The 19,881-nt window shown below is 40.8% G+C and overlaps 1 protein-coding gene across 1 annotated transcript in view; it reads left to right on the top strand.

The window, feature by feature from the left end:
- The first annotated feature begins 4,242 nt into the window (after positions 1–4,242).
- The window catches only part of SLC7A8 (solute carrier family 7 member 8), a 47,303-nt gene continuing 31,664 nt past the window's right edge, over positions 4,243–19,881 (top strand). The window contains exons 1-3 of the mRNA XM_025048014.1: positions 4,243–5,124; positions 18,674–18,878; positions 19,795–19,873. Coding sequence (XP_024903782.1) covers positions 4,974–5,124; positions 18,674–18,878; positions 19,795–19,873 — 435 coding nt within the window. The 5' untranslated portion in view covers positions 4,243–4,973. The remainder of the gene's footprint in view (positions 5,125–18,673; positions 18,879–19,794; positions 19,874–19,881) is intronic.

Below are 19,881 nucleotides of genomic sequence, written 5' to 3' on the forward strand. Positions count from 1 at the left end.
AAATAAAAAGAGATAAGCCTTCGTCTTTGGTAAAGATAAATCCTCAGTAAAAATCAATTAGAAAATGGAAGTTTCCATAGTTAAGTACTCAAAACTGGAGTCATTTAAATCCTTAGAAAGAATATCAAAGCCCCGCGGCAGATTGGGCACAGCAAAGGAGTTAAACCTGCCTCAGGGAATGCATCTTTATTTCTTTCCCACTAGTGCTAGGCTGGCTCCATGGAATCCAGCCAAGTGCAGCAGACAGAAGAGTAATTTGCTGGAATTTTTGTTTCTAGTGTCGGAGCAAGGATTCATCATTATCTTCAGAAGAGCATGAATTAATTGACCATCATAACAGAACAGGGTTGCCCCATCCAAATTCTCAGGACTGCATAAACCCTAGAAGATACAAGTTCCTTTGAATTTATGAATATGTCCAAAAGGCAAACAGAGCATGCACTAAAAAGTGCTTATTAACTGACTGTATCTCCTCATTTTATCTTTCTTTCTTTCTGACCTGTTTTGTCTTTTTCTTTTTTCTTTTTTCTTTCTTTCTTTTTTCTTTCTTTTTCTTTCTTTCTCTCTTTCTTTTCCTTCCTTCCTTTTTTTTCTTTTTCTTTCTTTCTCTCTCTCTCTCTCTTTCTTTCTCTCTCTCTTTCTTTCTTTCTTTCTTTCTTTCTTCTTTCCTTCCTTCCTTCCTTTTTTTCTCTTCCTTCCTTCCTTCCTTTCTTTTTCTTTCTTTCTTTCTTCCTTTCTTCCTTTCTTCCTTCCTTCCTTCCTTCCTTCCTTCCTTCCATCCTTCCTTCCTTTCCTTCTTTCTTTCCTTCTTTCTTTCTTTCTTTCTTTCTTTCTTTCTTTCTTTCTTTCTTTCTTCTTTTCTTTCTTTCCTTTTTCTTTCTTTCTTTTTTTCTTTCTTTCTTCTTTCTGCTTTCTTCTTTCTTTCTTTCTTTCTTTCTTTCTTTCTTTCTTTCTTTCTTTCTTTCTTATTTCCTTCCTCTTGGCTCACTAATTTTCATCTGCTTTTCATTTTTAATGAAATAAAGGTTCCTAGAACCACTAGTCAGGAAGCTACTGTTTGGCTGTAGGCAGTGGTCACTGGGACTCTAGGAAGAAACTTGGCTTTGATTGAAATTAGGATTTCCTTCTGATTCCGGGCATCTAGATGCAAGAAGAGTAAAGTGGGAGGATGGACTATGAATTTCCTCTAGGAAGAGATTTGGGTCCTCTATTAGTGACCTTGGACTTCACAGCTCTTTTACAAAGAGCAAGACTAGAGTGCTTATCTATTGGGTCCAAGGAGAAAAAAATAAAAAATAGAGTGAATGAGCTTTGTGTTCTATTTCTTTGCATTAATGGATACTTTTTTACCTGTTGTTTCATAAAAGGACTATATTGGAACATGATTGTTTTTAACTATTATGTAAGTAGCATGTCCCCATGCCATATCCCTCTCTGTGCAGTAGGTGTCAGCCTCACACAGCCATTCTTTTCCTAAATCCATATTCATAAGAAAATGACCCTTTTACCCTTTCCATGGTTAAAAGAATAATTTTTTTCCCCATCTTAAACATGCAAAACAACAGGAAAGAGTCACCCACATATTGGAAAGATTTGTACTAAAGTATTTGGAAACTAACCAAATCGAGAACCATGTCAAGGGGTGAGAAATGTTAGGGAGGTGAGGAGGGCGGATTAAGTCCTATGAGTCTCACTGAACAGATGTTAAGTGTTGGCTTCAAGGTGGGTGTCTAAAAGGCACAGTTATAACAGCAACTCGAGAAGAGGTGGATGTGGTCTTATTAAAGGGTCTTCTGTTTCCTTCAAGCAAAGGAAGTTGAGGCATCAGCAAGTAGCTTTGTGTCCTGGGAAGGGCTCTCAATGTAAACCATTGATATCCCACTTGTCCATGAATAGGTCAAGTGTCTTGTCTTTGACCTCAGGTAAGAAGACACTTGTCTGAGCCTCAGCTTTATAATCTTTACAATAGGAAAAAAATAACTGATTTGTCTACCCTAAGTATTTAACAAGGAGGAAAAAAAAATTGAGATGTTATGCATAAAATAGTTCGTAGACAGTAAAGCACTATTTAAATGTAGAAAATAGAATAAAAGATATAAAGGCAAATGTAGAATAGAGTTAATGAGTAAAAGCAATTTCAGTGCTCAAAATTTAAGAAACTTCAGTTAATTATTTCTATGGATTTTTCTCAACATGTGACAGCAAGACTTTTTTTTCATGTGTTAAATGTTTGTCATGTGGAATTTTGACATGCCTAGGGTTTATTTCACAAAAAAAGATCACAACCTGAAGAGAGCCATATAATATGAATAAATAGTCCTGTTAAAGGAGGAGAGAGTCCTTTCCTAGCTTTTACATTGTACCATTCATTAATGGACAGTTATTAATGGTACAAGTGCTAAAGCAATAGAAATATTAATTTTCAACAACCCTTCCTTTCCAATTTGGCGTGCTTAGTATCACTACATCCCAAGAATGTATTTGATCCCATAATCCCACCTCACCCCCAGGTTTAACTTCTTAGTTCATAGATTGAGATGGCTAACGTTTACCACATTGTAGTCAGTTTGCATTGATTTGGGCAAAAACCTCAAATTCATCACATTCACCTTTTATCTTGTATTTATTCTACATAATTTAAATTTAGAAATACAAACATTACTGAAAGAACTTATGTTTCAAACTCAAAAAGATTATTTGCTTTATACCTTGATGTTGAAATTTGAACAGAAGTCTTCAAATCAGATTATTTAAACATGAATCCATCAATTTTTCCCTCAGTGCTTTCTAATCTTGTCAGGAAAAGCCAGGGGCAAGTCAAATATTTTCATCCCATGACTCATCCTCTCCCATGGAGTTTTGTGCTGTATATTCCTTGCCCTGTCCTTCTCTCTCTCTCTCTCTCTCTCTCTCTCTCTCTCTCTCTCTCTTTTTTTGCCAAGGCTTTCAATTTTCAGTATCTTGAACTGACAGAGAAGGAGAAGGGGTTGAACTCTTAATCTTTGAAATCTCTTAACGCTGAGTGATCAAGGAGCAAAGTGGAAAAGACTGACGATTGGACTTTCCCCATTTTGGGTAAAAATGAGGGAAAAGCCTTTGCTACAATAGTTCAGCCATTCTCATTTTGAGGGATTAAGTATTATTTTCCTTAAAATTCAAAATCTTTTGGAACATTTTCCAAAAAAGTGAGGTCAAATTTCTTTACTTAGTGGTCAGCTTGGGGAACTTTATTTTTTAGAACTGCTTTAAAATAATTTACTTTTGCATAACATATTTAATACAAATTCAAAATACTTTTATTTTAGATTTATAGTATTGTCTGCTATATTGCTTCTTGCTGTGGTTTCAAAATACTTTGCAATTATAAATAGACATCATTGCTCTCATGCTTAGGGCAGCAGTTTCTGGGTGAAATTCTCCAGGGAAGCCAAGACACAATATCAATATGGTCATAAGTTGGTCATATCTGAACATCAACAATCTGCTTCATGATCAGAGAAGTGCTGCTCCCCACCCCCTCCCTGTGTGCCTTTCAAACAATTTAAAATATTAGAAGCTGTGAAAGGCCCCATTCTACCAATTTTTTGTCATTCTTTCCTGGGACTAGAGTGGGAGTCTTTTTTTTTTTTTTTTCCCTTGTCTCGGCTAACACTAAATAAGAGCTGTGAACAATGAGGCTACCACCTTTCCCTGGTGATTTTGTTTCCGTTATACTCTTTATAGCTCACTATTATACTAAATGAACCTCTTTTCCATTATTTTTAATTCTTTCCATTTCTCTCCCCCACCAGTGGACCTCCTCCCCCTTTCAGAAACTTGAAGATAATGTCCCTACAACCATCTCTCCAGTATCCTCAAATGATCCAGACATAAATATTTTAGCATAGTCACCAGTGTCTTTCTGATGGCATGAAAGAGTCAGCGCAACCAGTCTCTTATTTATAAAGCTCACAAATGCTGTATGACTTGTAACGCTATACTAGCGAATGAACTCTCCCAGAACAGTTGACAGGCATTTTACTTCCACGTCTTACAAGGAGATGGAGAAGAAGAGACGATTATAATGAAAAACATTTTAACCCATCTTCTCGGTGATCTTTGGGGGTTGGGTGCTCACATTTAAACTGAGGAGGAAGGAGGAGACCAAGTGAGGATGGAGAGGAATGCGCGGAGTGAGGGCGGAGCTATCTCAGCACATAAAAGCACACGCAAAAAGGGAAGCACATTTGTGTGTGTCAGAGCCACTCTCCTGCCACCAAGAGCGATGGGGCAATCTGTGTCGTGAGCACAGAGATCGGAAGGGAGAAAACAAGGACAAGAAGACAAGGGAGCCAGAAGAGGACATTTGGAAAAAATCGGAAGGCAAAAGACCGGGAGGCGAAAAGAAACCCACAGCAGGTGGAAACGAGATCCAGAGCAAACCGGTCGAGTCCACGGTTGTTTTTCTGCAAGGGAAGAAAGTACCAGAGGATTGCTTTTTTTCCCTTCAGTTAATGAAAAGTACTTCTATCCCCATAAAAGAAAAGACTAAGGGGAGGTAAAAAATCTGTTTTCTTAGGGGGAGAGCTGAGGGAAATCCAGACTATTTCTTTTCGAAACGTCTGAAATAAGCCACTGCCAAATACACATTGCAGAACTATCCTATTTTCGGAAGATCTACATCCCTTCCCGGAGAATTCCAGCCAGAGTAGCTGGTACAATTTTATTTTTGTATTTAAATATCTGTCTCTTTTTTTCCCTCCCTTTGAACACTTTCCTTGTTTGTAAGTACGAATGACAAGAAAGTGTCAGTACAGATTAGAAATATTTTCAGTTTTCTCTTTCACCTGCTTGTGTCCTTTTTGAGGGGGAAGGAGTGCTCTTTATTTCAGAAAAGGACATTTTAATTTCAAAGGCTCTCTCTATAAACATATTTACACTCATACACATTTAGAAAGAGATACCTTTCAGAGGTTGAAATCCTACTGAGAAAGATGGAAAAAGGAGCCAGGCACCGAAATAATCCTGAAAAGAACCACCCAGGTGGGAGCCAGTCCGAGACCAGCCACGATACTGGGTCCGGAGGGGGCGGAGTAGCCCTGAAGAAAGAAATTGGATTGGTCAGTGCCTGCGGTATCATTGTAGGTGAGTCCGATTTCTCTTCCCACCGACCACTCCTCTCCCCATTTGGTGGTCCTCCTGTGGAACCTTAACTCCCTAAAGTACTATTTTTGCTCCGTACTCCCTTAGAAAAGAATTGTCAGTCACCTGTACTGTAACTTACCTCTTGCTGGTCAAGTTTGAGAGGTATGGGAAATGGTGTATGTCATATATCTCTTGCTTCAGATCAGGCTGAACAGTTCTGTCCAGTGTTCATAAAATGGAGCAAATAGGGATCACACACCTGGCTGATGGGCAGCAGTGTTTGGGAGCTTGTTGAAAAAAATGCAGGAGTCCGGGCTCCCCACCTTGAAGGTTCTGATTCAGTAGGCTTGAGGTAGGGCTAGGGAACCTGAAGATTTAACAAGCTTTTATGCAGCCATCTCCTCAGCAGGTTCTGGACTGGCTTTTGAGATATATTTAGTAGATATTTTGTTGTTTTATGTTATATGAAACTATGAGCTTAGGGGTGAGTAATAATAAAAATCACTATAAGGGCCATAATAATATCTTGCTTTTGTATAGCTTTTCCATCTTATGCAGCACTTTTGTGAAGTATATGTGACAGGGCTCTTATTCCCATTTCACAGATGAGGAAGTAAATTATGGAAGAAAAGAAGAGACAGATTTGTGTCTTGCCGTAAATGTATAGTTTGCAGTTTCTCTAGTTGCCTAGTGAAGTCCGCCTGTCTCTTAACATCCATGGAGGACCCTGTGAGGCTCTCAGAGGGAACTGGGAGTAACTAGAATGTGGAGTCAAGGAGGAAAAGATGGTAAAATGTTTCTCAGCTGGGAGGCTTTGAAGCTGGGGAGCCTGGGTGTCCCTGAGAGTGCCAGTGCAGGCCACTACAAACCCCTAACTGTATACTCCACGCAGAAAGGGGTCCCAAATATGGCTGCATCTCCAGAGAACACATCCTCCTTTTTCTAGAGAGGCCCTGGAGATGGGTAGGCAATGGCACATTTGCTGTCCTCACTCCAGATGGTGAGAGTTTCTCCTGCTGTCTTTGGCAGAGGGCTTTACCTTCCACCATGGAACCGGGTGCAGCACAGTCAGGCTGGATATGCTTCTGTGTTGTCTCCTCAGTGTTCTCTTCGAAGGCTTATTGTGTCTTGGTGTCCAAGAACCAGTTTCTCTGGATGACCCCATGGTCCATGTGGTAGCACAGGGACATTTTTGGCAATTGCGCAATAGTGACACTGGAGAACACCCTTGAAATCAAATAAAATCAGTACAGTATTCAAATAATCCCTTTGCCTCTATACCCAGACTTCAGTGGTTATGTTATCACCACTCTGTTTTTAAAATAGAATCCTACTTTATCTAATGCTCTGACTCAAGGTGGTTTTCTGGGCATCTACAGTTATAAGAAAGGTACTGTTATTTTTAAAAATTATAGTCATGATCTAAATTTCTCATTACCTTTTCTTTGCCTCTCCTTCCCAGCTGCTCTAAAAAATGAGATCAGCAAAGTACTCAATATGTATAGCACATGCCAATTTAAGGTCTATAAATAGCCCAGAGCCCATTACCTCTTTCACCAGTTGGACTGATAGGAATAAGCATTTTCCTCTCTTTGGAAAGGTTCTGATTCATACACAGACGTGCACACCCACATGCACACAAGCACAGCTTCCTTCTTCCTGCCTCAGCTTTGCTCGCCCACCCCTATATATGTGCAGGTTTTCAAGGGTAGAGGATGTTTTCCTATTTTCTGAGGTTGTTTTATCTCTTCCTTTTAATATTTTTCTAAGACTGTGAAGAAATGGGAGTGTTCAGATACAAAAAGTACAAGTTGAGTGTATGTTACTGCTGACTCGTCCACGACCTCATGGATGGCACTTCAATGTGAGAATAGACCCAATGCTCCCGCTGGCATTACGATAACAAGAATAACTCTTGTGTTCTATGGTGAAAAGAGATCCCAAATATGTGATTTCAGAGAAATCAGAATTTTTTTTCCAAAATGAGAGAATCCTTGTAGAGTTAATGAGAATCCTTATAGAGTTACTAAGCACTATTCTATCTTCATTTAAGTTAGGATGAGAGGCTCATTTCCCCTTTAGGATGACATGGGGGCAAAATCCTTTCTTCTTCCCCTCCTGCATGGCTGTTGAATTGTAAATGTTCTGAGCAGCCGCCCTGTCCTTTTCTAGAGGGTTTCTGAGTGGATGATAGTGACTCAAGTTTTTTCAAGACCAAGTGCAAAAACAGAAATAGCATTTTCTGTGCAGAATTCAGTGTTCTTGTGTTCAGTGTCAACACTGTAGAAGAAAGAGAATTAGAAGGCAAAAAGAGAAAAGAAATTTCCTAAGTGAATCAAGAGATACAGTATGAGAAAATAGCAATTGCCCCAAGTCTATCTATCTCATACCCAATTAACTTAGAGGGATAAGTGAAACTATATTTCATAGAGGCTCATAAAATTTCATTCACAGCTCGTCATTGATGATCTAAAGTAGAAATAACAGAATGGCAGGTGCTACAGAAATATAAAATTGACTAAGGGAAGACTCATGCCCTAGAGTTACTAAATAATCTGATTGGGAAGATGATTAAACAGGGAACACTGAAAATGAATGATATGGTTGATTTGTGTAAGAGGTGAAGGAGGGCAAAGTTAAGTGAATGGTAGGAAGCACAAAGAGATTCTCACCCAAAACTAAATTAGGAAGCATCTCAAAGGATGTGGAGAAAGATGCAGTAGAGAAGATGATTTGGGGGGATTTTGTGAGTAAAAGTACAATGACTAAACTGTTATTTCCTTGAGGAAAAAAAAAAATGTGTCTTGTACAGCTCTGAGTCCTTAGTGCTTAGCACACTACCTGACATGAAACAATTACTCAAATGATTGTTGAATTTATTGACTCTTGGACAAAAGTCTGAAGACAGTAGTAATAAGAAGTATTTATCTGAAGGGCTCTTGGGAACCTGGCTTGAAAATCTTTAAGCTAGGAATAATATCATTAACCTGGACAATGAGGTTTTTCTATTTTTATTTTTTATCATTACCTTTGCTCCAATCTAAATAGGCTATTTCTCTCCGTGTACTTGGCTAAGAAAACCTGTTGGCAACAGATGAACTTAGATTTCTACATGAATGTGGAGTCTTCCCCAAATCTAAAGACAGTGTAAAGGAGTAGCAAAGTTCATATGTTAATGATATCAATGCTCCTGTTAATAGTTATCATTAGGAAACACTTACTTGCCAGACACTCATCCAATTACCTAACATACATTATCTTATTTATCTCTCATAATAACCCTGTGTGACACTTATTAACCCTTTCTCCCGATAAGGAAATAGACGCTCAGAGAGATAAGTAACATGGTGAAGGTCACACAGCTGAAAAGTATTGAAGCCAGGATTCAAACCTTAGGTTGTCTGAATCCTGACTCGAGCTTTTAAGTATTATTCTCTGCTATTTCTATTTTTACGTCTTGAAAAGGGTGTTTTCCTTTAGACCTCAGACAGAGGTCTTTATTCATTTTTATAGACGAAGCAGTTAGTGTAGTATTCCCATTGATGACGTGTCCTAGTTTCAAGGGGAGTTGGGCAGTCAGCTGGGGGTAGAAGAAAGTGATGTTTCTAGTGCAGTTGAAGGAAGACTTGGGGGTGGGGAGCCTGAGATGTGTCAGCTCAGCTGCTACAGGATCTGGCCAGTACAGATTATGCTCCCATTAGCTCTCTCACATGTATATCTTTCCTCTGTGGACCAGGGGTCTTCCCACCCATGGAAGAGGGACCCAGTTCTTGGCTGTTTAGGTTACTTTATACCATTTATGTATTTAGGTACATACTCAGAATTTAGGTCTGAAGGCATCAGGCCTGCTGCAGAGCCTAAAGAAAAATATTCATAATATGTCAGACCATTTTGTTTTTTGCACAGTGTGTGTTTATGAGGGAACTTGATCTATTTGCTGCAGCGTGCTAGTAGACTACTATCTCACAACTAAAAAACAGTATTTATTGAGCTCTGCCAGTTCCTGTGCTATATATAAACTCCATATATTACCTTATTTAATCCTGACCACAATCCTATGGAAGTAGATATTATAACTATCTCTATTTTAAACATCACAGAGCTGGTAGGTTATTTGCTAGGGTCACACAACTGATTAGTGAGATGGCCAAACTGATTAGTCCATGGCCAGAGCTCTTAGCCATTCCCCATTTCTAATTGGTAACCAAGAGAAGAGGGAGGGAGGCTGGTGTATATTGTGTGGTGGGGAGTGGGCCATGGAGTCTGGAAAGCTCATGGATGAAAAACTTTTTTAAGGCTATTTGTTAGCAAGGAAGTGTGGTTATAGTTATAACCATACTGAGATAGCCCTGGGCTGATTTGGAAAATTTTCAAGTTCAATAAATTTTCAGATCCATGAGTTCTATACCACTTTAGAAGATTTTACATTTTAGTCTCTAACATGATGTATTAGCTTTCTAATCCCTCAAATGTCTATTGGATACTAACCAGAGGGATGGAGTATGAAAATTGCTTCTTGAGTTTATACTTCAGTTATTATTATTTTTTTAATACATGGAGAGGTTAGGATTTGGTTCATTCAGGATGAAAATATGTTTAAAACTCTCATTGTTCTTTAAGAAAATTCTGAGATAGAAGCCAACTAGGACGCTTGTCAAAACAAACACATCTTTGGTGAATAGAGAAAAGCTATACCCAGCAGCATAATGATAATAAGTAGCTACCATTTACTGAGCACTGCTACGCACCAGATACGTAGTACCTGATCGGTGCTTTATGAACATTCTCATCTAATCCCATGAAATAAGTACTGTTGTAAAAAGGAAGAGTTTGAATGCATAAGTAACTGGGCAATGGCAGAGCCAGGATTCCCACTCAGGTCATTGAACTCTTAAGCCACTGCGCTTAATCAAAATGCTCCACAGCATGGAGCTCAGAGAGGCTGGAACCAGAGATACTGTTGCATGTGTCCCACACCAGGAACCAGGGAGCTCAGGGAGCAATCTGGTTGAGCCTGCTACTGGGGCTACAGTATGTTCTCTCAAAGAACAGAGTTATGCAGAATGAGTGACTAGCAGGAGACATGGAGGATTAGGGAAACAATTATGTCCAAGAAACGGAACCAAACAGCCCATTTTATTTAGAAAAACAGCAAAAAAAAACACCCTGTATCCAGATCAGATATCCTTCTCGGAGAGGCCGGCACCATATAGTATATAACTTTTCTGAATTAAATCAGCTTCTTGAAGCTCATGGAGGTATAAGACAGACTGGTTGGGCTTCTCAAGTTGCCCAGCTACCAAAGTTTTTTGCTTTCCTCTGAAGGTTAATCCAGCAGCGTGGCTGCCTACAAAGAAATGCCTCAGGAATTTCTGTTGTTGCCCTTGTTTTGTTTCTATTGCTTTGGGGTGGGGGTGGGGGCTGTTAAAAAAGCAGGCACGAGCGAATAATCCCAAGAATATATTCTGAGCTATAGAAAACAACAACCATTCAGGACCCCAGGGGACTAGAAACTGTTCCACTACAATTTTTAACTCCCAGATGAGCTTATAGGGCAAGAAAGACCATGCCTTTTTTCCCCTCCCACAACGTGCCTACAGAGGAAGCCTCCATATTTCCACATTAAACAAATACTCTTTGAGCACATCATTTCCTAGGTAGGCCCTGTGCTGAGCAATGGTGAATTTTATTTTTAAAAAAGCAAAATTATCCCTCAAGTCTATTTTAAACTGTTTTATCTATAGAAGGAATAAAGTTTCAGTCAAAAAGCTTTTTCGATTACATCTCATCCTTCAGTCTTCCCATTGATTTTCTCCCTGCTTTAAATATACTGAGTTTAGCAGTGACTTCCCTGGAGGGGGTTTCAGAACACGCCTTAAGATGTTCAGGGCAACCTCACACTGAGCTGCATGCTGTGACGGTGGATTACCCAGAGAGAGAACCATTGCTGCAGAATTCTTACTGTACTTCTCTCATCTATATATAGATTTTAAATGTGCTTTTTGTACATCTATTAAATGCATAAATGCTTTAGCTGCTTCTTTAGAGTACAGTTCTGCTTAGGGTGTTTAGTAAGCAGCTGATACAGACCAGTCAGGTTGCCTGAGGGATAAGGAGGCATTTGTTAAGTGGGCCCTGATGCTAGAAGTAGAAAGCATATAATGACTTTTTCCATGATTTGCATCAGTGTATGCAGAAAGAGAGGAACCATCAATCATATTGCAGTGAAAGAAGGACTTTGGAGATAGTATTGTGTTTGTAAACTGCTTCCCTATTTACGAGGTTGTAGCCTGGAACAAGTTAATTATCAGTTTACTTACTTGTAAAATGAAAGTTTCTTTTTTTTAAATTTAAGTTGTTTTTTCAATTTGACTTGGATTCTTTTCTTTTTTTATAATGGTGACATTAGTTAACAAAAATCTAATAAGTTTCAGGTGCACAGTGTAACAGTAAGGCATATATATACATTGCATTGTGTTCACCACCCATAGTTAGATTTCTTTCTGTCACCACATATTTGACCTCTTTTACTCCATCTACCTCCCTGCCCTTCCCTCTGGTAACCACTAGTCTATTGTCCATGTCAATGAGTCTCTGTTTATTTGTCCTGTTTGTTTGTTGCTTTTAGGTTTATGTCCCAGATATAAGTGATATCATGTGGTTTTCAACTTTTTCTGTCTGGCTTATTTCGCTTAGCATAATTACCTCAAGGTCCATCCATTTGTGTTGTCGCAAATGGCAGTATTTCATCTCTTCTTATGGCTGAGTAATATTCCATTGTATATATGTACCACAGCTTCTTTATCTAATCATCTATTGTAGGACACTTTGGTTGATTCCATGTCCTCGCCACCGTGAATAATGCTGCTATAAAGAACATCAGTGTGCAAATATAATTTCGGATATGGGTTTTCAAGTCTTTGGGGTAAATACCCAGTAGAAGGATTGCTGAATCATATGGTAGATCAATTTAGTTTTTTGAGGATCCTCCATACTCTTTTCCATAGTGACTGTACCAATTTGCAGTCCCACCAATAGTGTATAAGGGTTCCTTTTTCTCCGCATCCTCTCCAAAACTTGTTATTACTTGTCCTGTTGATAACAGGTATTCTAACAGGTGTGGTTTTGATTTGCATTTCCCTAATAGCTAGCAATGTTGAGCATCTTTTCATGTCTGTTGGCCATTTGTATGTCTTCTTGGGAGACGTGTCTATTCAGGTCCTCTGCTCATTTTTTTTTAATTGGATTGTTTGTTTTTTTGTTGTTATTGAGTTGTGATTTCTTTGTCTATTTTGGATATTAGGCCCTTATTGGAGGCGTTGCTTGCAAATATATTTTCTCTTTCGGATGGTTGTCTCTTTACCTTGTTGATGGTTTAAAATGAAAGTTTCTTGTGGAATATTAAAATAAAGCCAGTGTCCTGCAATGTGTGTTGAATAAATATTAGTTTTTTTTCTTCTTAAGCTCATCTTCCACCACCCCCATTTCCCTTCTTACCCCAACCCAAACACACACACTGTACTAATTCTGGTTCAGAAATTTCACTTGGAGTGATCCAGTAACGGGAGCTGGCCAATTCAGCCCAAGTCAACCTGCTGTTGATTTGAGTCCTCTTACTCATCACCCTTGGTCTTGTGCTTCCCCTCTTCAGGAAGATTTTTCTAAACAGCCCACGCCAGTCATCTTTTCCATCTCTACTATGATTTCTTGTCATATCTTGCAAAAGAACTCATGCAACTTCTGCTCTACCGGGTGTTGTCAGCTCGTGTCCTTGTATATGTCTCCACTGCTCCACGCAATTCCTTGAGGGCAAGGACTGAGTCTTACTCATTTTTTCATCCCCATGTATTCAACCTGGCATGCATAAGTGCTTAGAAAGTATTTGTTGGCTAATAACAGTCAGTCAAAAATAAATCATCCACTGGGAATCTGTTTTCCAACAATGTGAATTGAATATACTTAATACTACTTAACTGTAACTTTAAAATTGTTAAGATGGTAAATTTAATATTATGTTTTTTTACTATAATATTTCTTTTAGCTTAAAAATGAGTCGTTCTCATGACCAATCAATTTTTGCGCTTTCCTTAAAACAAACAAGCAAACACCCAAATCATCAAAATCCAAATTTATATCCCACATATAATGAGGATATAAATGGGGATTATCCAGATGATGACATTGAGGATTGAAAGTAGATCAAGGTTTCTCAACCTTGGCACTATTACCTTTTGGCCAGATACCTCTCCGTCATGGGGAGCTGTCCTGTTCGTTGTAGGACATTTAGCAGCATCCCTGGCCTCTATCCATTAGATTCTAGCAGCGGCAAACAAAAGTTCTCCAGACTTTTCTAACTGTCCCCCGGGGGTGGGACAATGGTGCAAAATTGCCCCTGGATGAGAACCACTGAGGTAGACAAAGCCTCTCACTGCTGGTGCTTGATTCCCCAGCCAGACAGGGAGATGCTAGAGGTCAGATGTGAACCTTTAATGGGCATATTTGAGGGCTCAGCATTCTTAGCCCCTCAGGCCTGGATACCTGTCTTTCAGTGGCTGGTGGGTGGTAGTTGGTTGACTACCACTATTTCATTAAAAGTCCATGTGTGAACAAGTGCTTCCCAATTACCTTTCAAAGCAAGCATGTAGACTGCGTGCTGAATAAATAGTCTTTGAGATGCAATTACCTGTTGGCTGCCCACCTACAGCATCTAAAAATTATACCGAGACAAACAGAGAAATGACTCAGCGAATACTTCATGGTCCTGGCTCTACAGTGCTATTTTGGAGCCAAGCCTTGGATTCATCTAGGGATGATCTCTATTCCTACTGCTATAAATCCTAGCAATTCCTTACATTTGCCAGCATTTCACAGAATATAAAGTGCTTCCACACATATGTGATCTTCTTTGATTCCCGCAGCAACCCCCTGAGGTAGGCAGCGTAAGAACAATAGTTCCCATTCGGAGGATGAAGGAAGGGAACCTCAGAAAAATTCAGGTCACACGTGAGTGGCAAAGCAAGGACTCAATGGCGGCTCATCTGACTCTTAAGTCTAGTGTCTTTTTCACTTTTTAGTAAAGAATCCAAGACAGCAGAGTCCTGCAGCTCTTTCCATGGCTGTGCTCTGCAGGAGACAGCAACTCCACAGTGCATGTGTTGGAGTCTCGACTGGCTCTCACCCCAAGGTAGCTATTTGGACAATCTTAATGAGGAAGTGTATACAGAGTGAGAGGCATGGTGAGCTTCCAGGCCTGCCTTGAGGATCAAATCCTGGCCTCAACCTACTAGACCCTGCTTCCACGCTGTTCCCTGAGTCCTGAAAATCCTGAGATCCTCCCAGCCATTTTATGGGAGAAGTACAAAGAAGGTTCACGTCAGCTTTCTCTGGATATCATGGAAATAAACAGATCCTCTAAGCCTCAGGAGACGCTCAGACTAGATTCCAAGGCTAGCATGGGTTAGTAAGGAAGACCAAAGCCTTTTGGATCTGAGGGTCTGTTGGGCATTGGAAGTCTGTCATTCCATGCCCTAGGAAATTCTTTGATGGCTACAGCATTCCAGTGTGGACATGCCTGGATGTGAGTAAAGCCTTTAATAGGGGTACATGAGTATTGGCTCACTGGTGGAGAAATTAATGATTACTCATGGCAAATGTAGATTTTCTCAATTCCAGCAGTTTTTCTAGTGAAGACTTGTCCACTGATACAACTTGGCTCCTGGAGTGGTTTGCTTGGCTTTACTTTGACAGAACAAGCCAAGCTTGGCCTCATAATCCAGGCATCCAAAAACCCATTTTTCACTAAAGAAGATCTGTGTGATAAGATGCTTATTTTATTAATTGGGGTGGGTGAAAGGGAAGGTTGAAACCCTGACCTCCAATACCTTGGCCCTACCAGATGGGTGGGCGTCTCACTCCCGAATTGTTTTTTGGACAAGAGTCTAAGAGTAAAATAATAAAGAAAAAAATCCCACCATAATCAACTTTCTTCCAATCTTTCATCAAGAAAGGTTCAGAGTCAAGGAGGAAGCCCTTTCCCAGTTCTCTTTTTTCAAAGACACTCCAGAAAAGTCTCCTTTGGACAGTGTCCACATTTAAAAGCCCTGTAGCTAAAGTATGTTATGCAATTTCTAGAGGAGAGGCAACGTAGGGTAGTAGAGGAAATTCTAGGTCAAGAGTCCAAGGCCTTCGTCTCTTGTCCAGGCTTTGCTAACTATGCAGTATATGACTTAGATCAAGTCTCCACACTTCTCTGAACCTCAATCTTCCCACAAAAGTAAACAAGAATAATAGTACCTGACCTATGCACCTAAGAAACTAGTTATGAAAATCAAGTGAGGTAATGGACATGAATGTTTTGTAAATCACCATTGGAGGTGGTATTGCAATAAAAGGAAGGAATCAGATCTGTGTTCCAGTTCTTTGGTAAGCATCTTCTGTGAACCACTGTCAGTATTTATAGAGTGGAGCATGTAAAACTGATTACTTTCAGGTAAAAGCTTGATTCTGTGGCAAAAGATTTAGGTTTTAAGCCAATTGCTACTAACTCACCCTATGATTTAGATAAATAACTACCTCTCTGGGTCTCAGCTTCTTCATCTGCAAAATGGGAATAATAATACCTCCCTAATTGTCTCCATTTGGAAAATAGGAATATAGTTGCCATACTTTCCCAGTCTAGTCTCCGTGACAGTGAAATAACTGGGTTGCTTTACTCATTTGCTTACACTATACACTTGACATATTTCACAGGATTTGAAGGTTCCAAAGAAACAGGTATATTAAACTGCTATATGGAGATAAGTTCTAAATTGATGTCAGATATCTTTCATTCAGATACCTCACCTTCACAGGTGAGAGGAAGCAATACAGTTTCTATTCTCATGGAACTTAAAGACTAGTGGGGGAGATAAATATTAATCAAACAATCACACGAAAGATTGTATATAGCAGGCATTACCTTAGGATAAATGTGAATGTTCTTTTGGCTCCAGAACACAGCTCTGCTGTGAGTGACATTCCTGCCCCTACAGAAGCTCCAAAGGCCGCTAAGGTGGAGCAAAGCAAATGTTACCTGATTCTGGTTTTCTAGGTAGCGGCTGCCTAGAATCACAGAGAGGCATTCCTCTCCTTGTTCCCTAACGTAATTCAATTTTTTTAGCTTTTATCTTTGTAATTTTAATTTGGTCAAAATTAATATTGGGAGGAGAGGAGAACCCAATAATTTTTATAAAAATGAAGATTCTTGTCTTCATGCCAACCTGTTGCGACTCTCACCATCACTCCAGCAGCTCCATGGAAGGACATGCTATCTAAGAATACTGTAAGTGGAGGCAGGAAGTGGTCAGACCCCACTATGGGCTGTGGATGTGGCACATCCCACCTTCCTCGACTTCCTCCACCTGGAATGAGGGAGGGAGCACACACTCTGGAAATGTTAGAGTATAAGGCAGAGAACAGAAGTGATTACTGATTCCCATTGCAAAATTTGTTGTCCAAAAACCCTTAGTGGAACGTTAACACTCTTCATTCTTGAGAAGATGGAATCTTTTCAATAACATCGATCCCCACTATCCCCATTGCCACAGCCATTCCTGGCTCTGAGAAACACCTAGCTATTCTCCAACCCCTCTGTTTCACTACCTTAAAGACCAAAGTCAAACTTTGTTTTTCTCCTGTACTGATTGCTTTTCTAACTCCTTGAGCTAGTTTTATAACCCTAGCTATATTGCTCTCTTCTCTGCTGGCTTTGAAATGCCCTACAGGTCACTCTTCTGATAAATACCTGTTAGGCAAGGAATTTACTACCATCTTTCAGTGCTGGTTCTCAGCTCCCAGCAGCTCCTTTAATTTGGCAGTTGAAGGGTCGCTTCACAGGGTGATCCTGTCTTAAGTCCCGGGATAGTAGTACCTTTGAGTCTCTACCAACCCAACATTCATGCAAAGCACACATGGGGACTGTCTAGACCCCTTTTCTCTCCCGTTACTCATCTCATACTACAATTTTTCAGTTTGAAAAGAAGCAGCTTATTATGCATCCCAGAGGAATAGAACTTTATTGCTTTTGGAATATAAATATTCTCTTCTCTTCCTCTTTGAAACAACTGAATGCTTGGCCTGGGATTAAAAATTGAATTTTGGTTTGGTGACTTTCAGGACTGGATTGAGGTTGAGTTATGGCTGAGATCTAAAAGTCTGTTTTTGAAAGCTGAGCATAAAATCCTATACTCTATTTCGTTCAGTCCAGCACTAGTTCTAAACCACTAAAGAGATATGGTGGGAGTCTGAGATGTTCTCAGAACACTGTCAAATCCAATTGACCTCGTAAGACTCCATCTAGAGCTGCATTTCTACCCAGATCCATCTGACTTCTGCTCCCCCGCTTTGGGCCTTTAGTGGTGCAACTTGGTGGGGCTGGAAGAGCTTTCAGAGCACCTGTCCACTGGACCCTGATCACCGTCTTGAAGCATAAGAAGGATGTAAAGCTTGGGAAGAAGCATGTCAGGAGCTGCCCCCACACACCTACTCCTCCCCTGTCCAATACACACACCCCAGTAGCCAACCATTCAGTCCTCGCTGCCGGCCTCACCTCTCAGGAGAAACCCAGCCTCTTGCATACAGAAGCAGAAGTGGGATTAGTGGCAAGAGCTCTGGATTAAGTATCAGGAGACTGACTTTTAGATCCAATTTTACCCATTAGTAGTTGTGGAATTTGGAATAAGCCACTTAACCCCTCTATGTCTTAGGTTCTTAGTTTGTAAAATAGAGAAATACCTGCCCTTTCTCCTCTTCTTGAATTTCATAAGATTGTTGTGAGGGTCACATGAAACAGTGGAAGGGAACGACCTTTGGAGGAATACAGTACCGAGGCTTTGTAAGATTGCACTCCCATAAACCACTTCCAAATGACTAGGACTGTTTTTAAGGGGTTATTTCATAATTCTCACCAAGGGTAGGGCTGTCGCATCTGGGGTGGAGGCCAGCCTCCAGGAGTGCTGTCTACACTCATGGGTCTCAAAAACCCCGGTCATGGGGTATGACCACAGTCTGTCCCTTCGGCTCACTTTGGAAGCTTTCTAACTGGCAGCAGGTCTCTGAGAACAGTCCAGTTTTTCAGCCCTACCATTTTAAGCCAGTCTTAAGACCCTTGTCACCTTGGGTAGACCATGTGCAGCCCAGTCAGAGGGTCCTGAGTTTCAAGACTTGCACCAGCACTTGTTACTGTGTGGACTTGGGCAAGGCACTTGATATGTCTGAGACTCAGTTTTCTCTCTGTAAAATGGGAGAGATGATATCTGACTCCACTGGTTTATCCTGAGTATTAAAGGAGACACGTAGAGTACCTGTCCATATCTCTGATCTCTATGGGCCTGTGGTATGCTCCTCCTTCCTTCTAAGGGGAATTATTGCTAGATACACCTGCCTGAAGGTGATTCATGCAACCCAAAGGTATTTTAAAATCAGATTGAAGATGAGACTGCCCCTGAAAATGCGGGTACTGCCAACTATGCTGATGCCACTATCTCCCCTGTATCTTTGGTGCCTCGTGCAGGGAACATCATCGGCTCTGGAATCTTCGTCTCACCAAAGGGCGTGCTGGAGAACGCCGGATCCGTGGGCCTCGCTCTTATTGTCTGGATCGTGACGGGTCTCATCACAGCTGTGGGAGCCCTGTGCTATGCTGAGCTCGGGGTCACCATCCCCAAATCTGGAGGTGACTACTCCTACGTCAAGGACATATTTGGAGGACTGGCCGGGTAAGAGGCTCTGCGAAGGCCTGAGTGGTCTAGGAAGCCAAGGCCAGGGGGTTTCCAATATACCGAGAAGAGCTAGAGAATGGGATGCCCTTTTTGCCTCTGTGTCATGGTTGCTAATATCGACTTGTGTCCCCTCCGATGCTCCTGAGAGTGGCAGAGAAACCAAGTTGTAGTTTTAATCTCTATTGATCTTACAGGGCAAGATCCTATGAGTAAGAGCAAATAGAAGTATGTGACAACTTTGACCAAAGACTCTTAGGGAGAGCATAGCACAAAACGAAGCCCCTTTTTCTTGACAAATCAGAGTGACAACCTAAGAGACGAAGTAGCGTCTTTTCACATTACCAAGAATAATGGCCTCCCTCTAGAGCCAGGCCTTGATCTTGAATTTCTTGGCTCCTGTAGCCCTACTGCTGAAGAGCTCGACCATCACCAAGGGGTCCATGAGTGTGGAGGGCACTGTCCCCACAACGCCCGCTCAGTGCTTCCCCTGGCAGTTACTTAAGTGGCCACACTCCCAGCATGTCCTGGCTGTCAAAATTCTGGAGTTGCAAATTTTATTTTTCACCACTGGATGCTGGAGGCCGGAGTGATAGAGAAGAGATGATTAAAGGAGAGGGGAGAGTGAAAAAAAGAACACCTAGACGTGTGTTAGAACTAGTTGAAACAGCTCTTCATCATTAAACCATTTTATTACCATTGCTAAGTGTCTCGTTTGAGGAGGAACTGGGCTCCTCAGCTTCTTGAAAACCAAAAGAAAACTCATCTCTTTAGCCCACCTGCCTCTCCTGATCCTGCCCAGTGACTTGCCCAGGCTTCCCCTGATGACTTCTGAATCCCTGCCATGCCTTTGGTGGGGGCAAGGCTCTGTCTCCATTGCTGTCTTGGGTCAAGTTCCATCCTGTTCCCCCTTCAGGTTCCTGAGGCTATGGATTGCTGTTCTGGTGATCTACCCCACCAACCAGGCTGTCATCGCTCTCACCTTCTCCAACTACGTTCTACA

The sequence above is a fragment of the Pteropus alecto genome, unplaced genomic scaffold (genome assembly GCF_000325575.1).
Source record: "Pteropus alecto unplaced genomic scaffold, ASM32557v1 scaffold335, whole genome shotgun sequence".
In the NCBI taxonomy this organism is placed as follows: domain Eukaryota; kingdom Metazoa; phylum Chordata; class Mammalia; order Chiroptera; family Pteropodidae; genus Pteropus; species Pteropus alecto.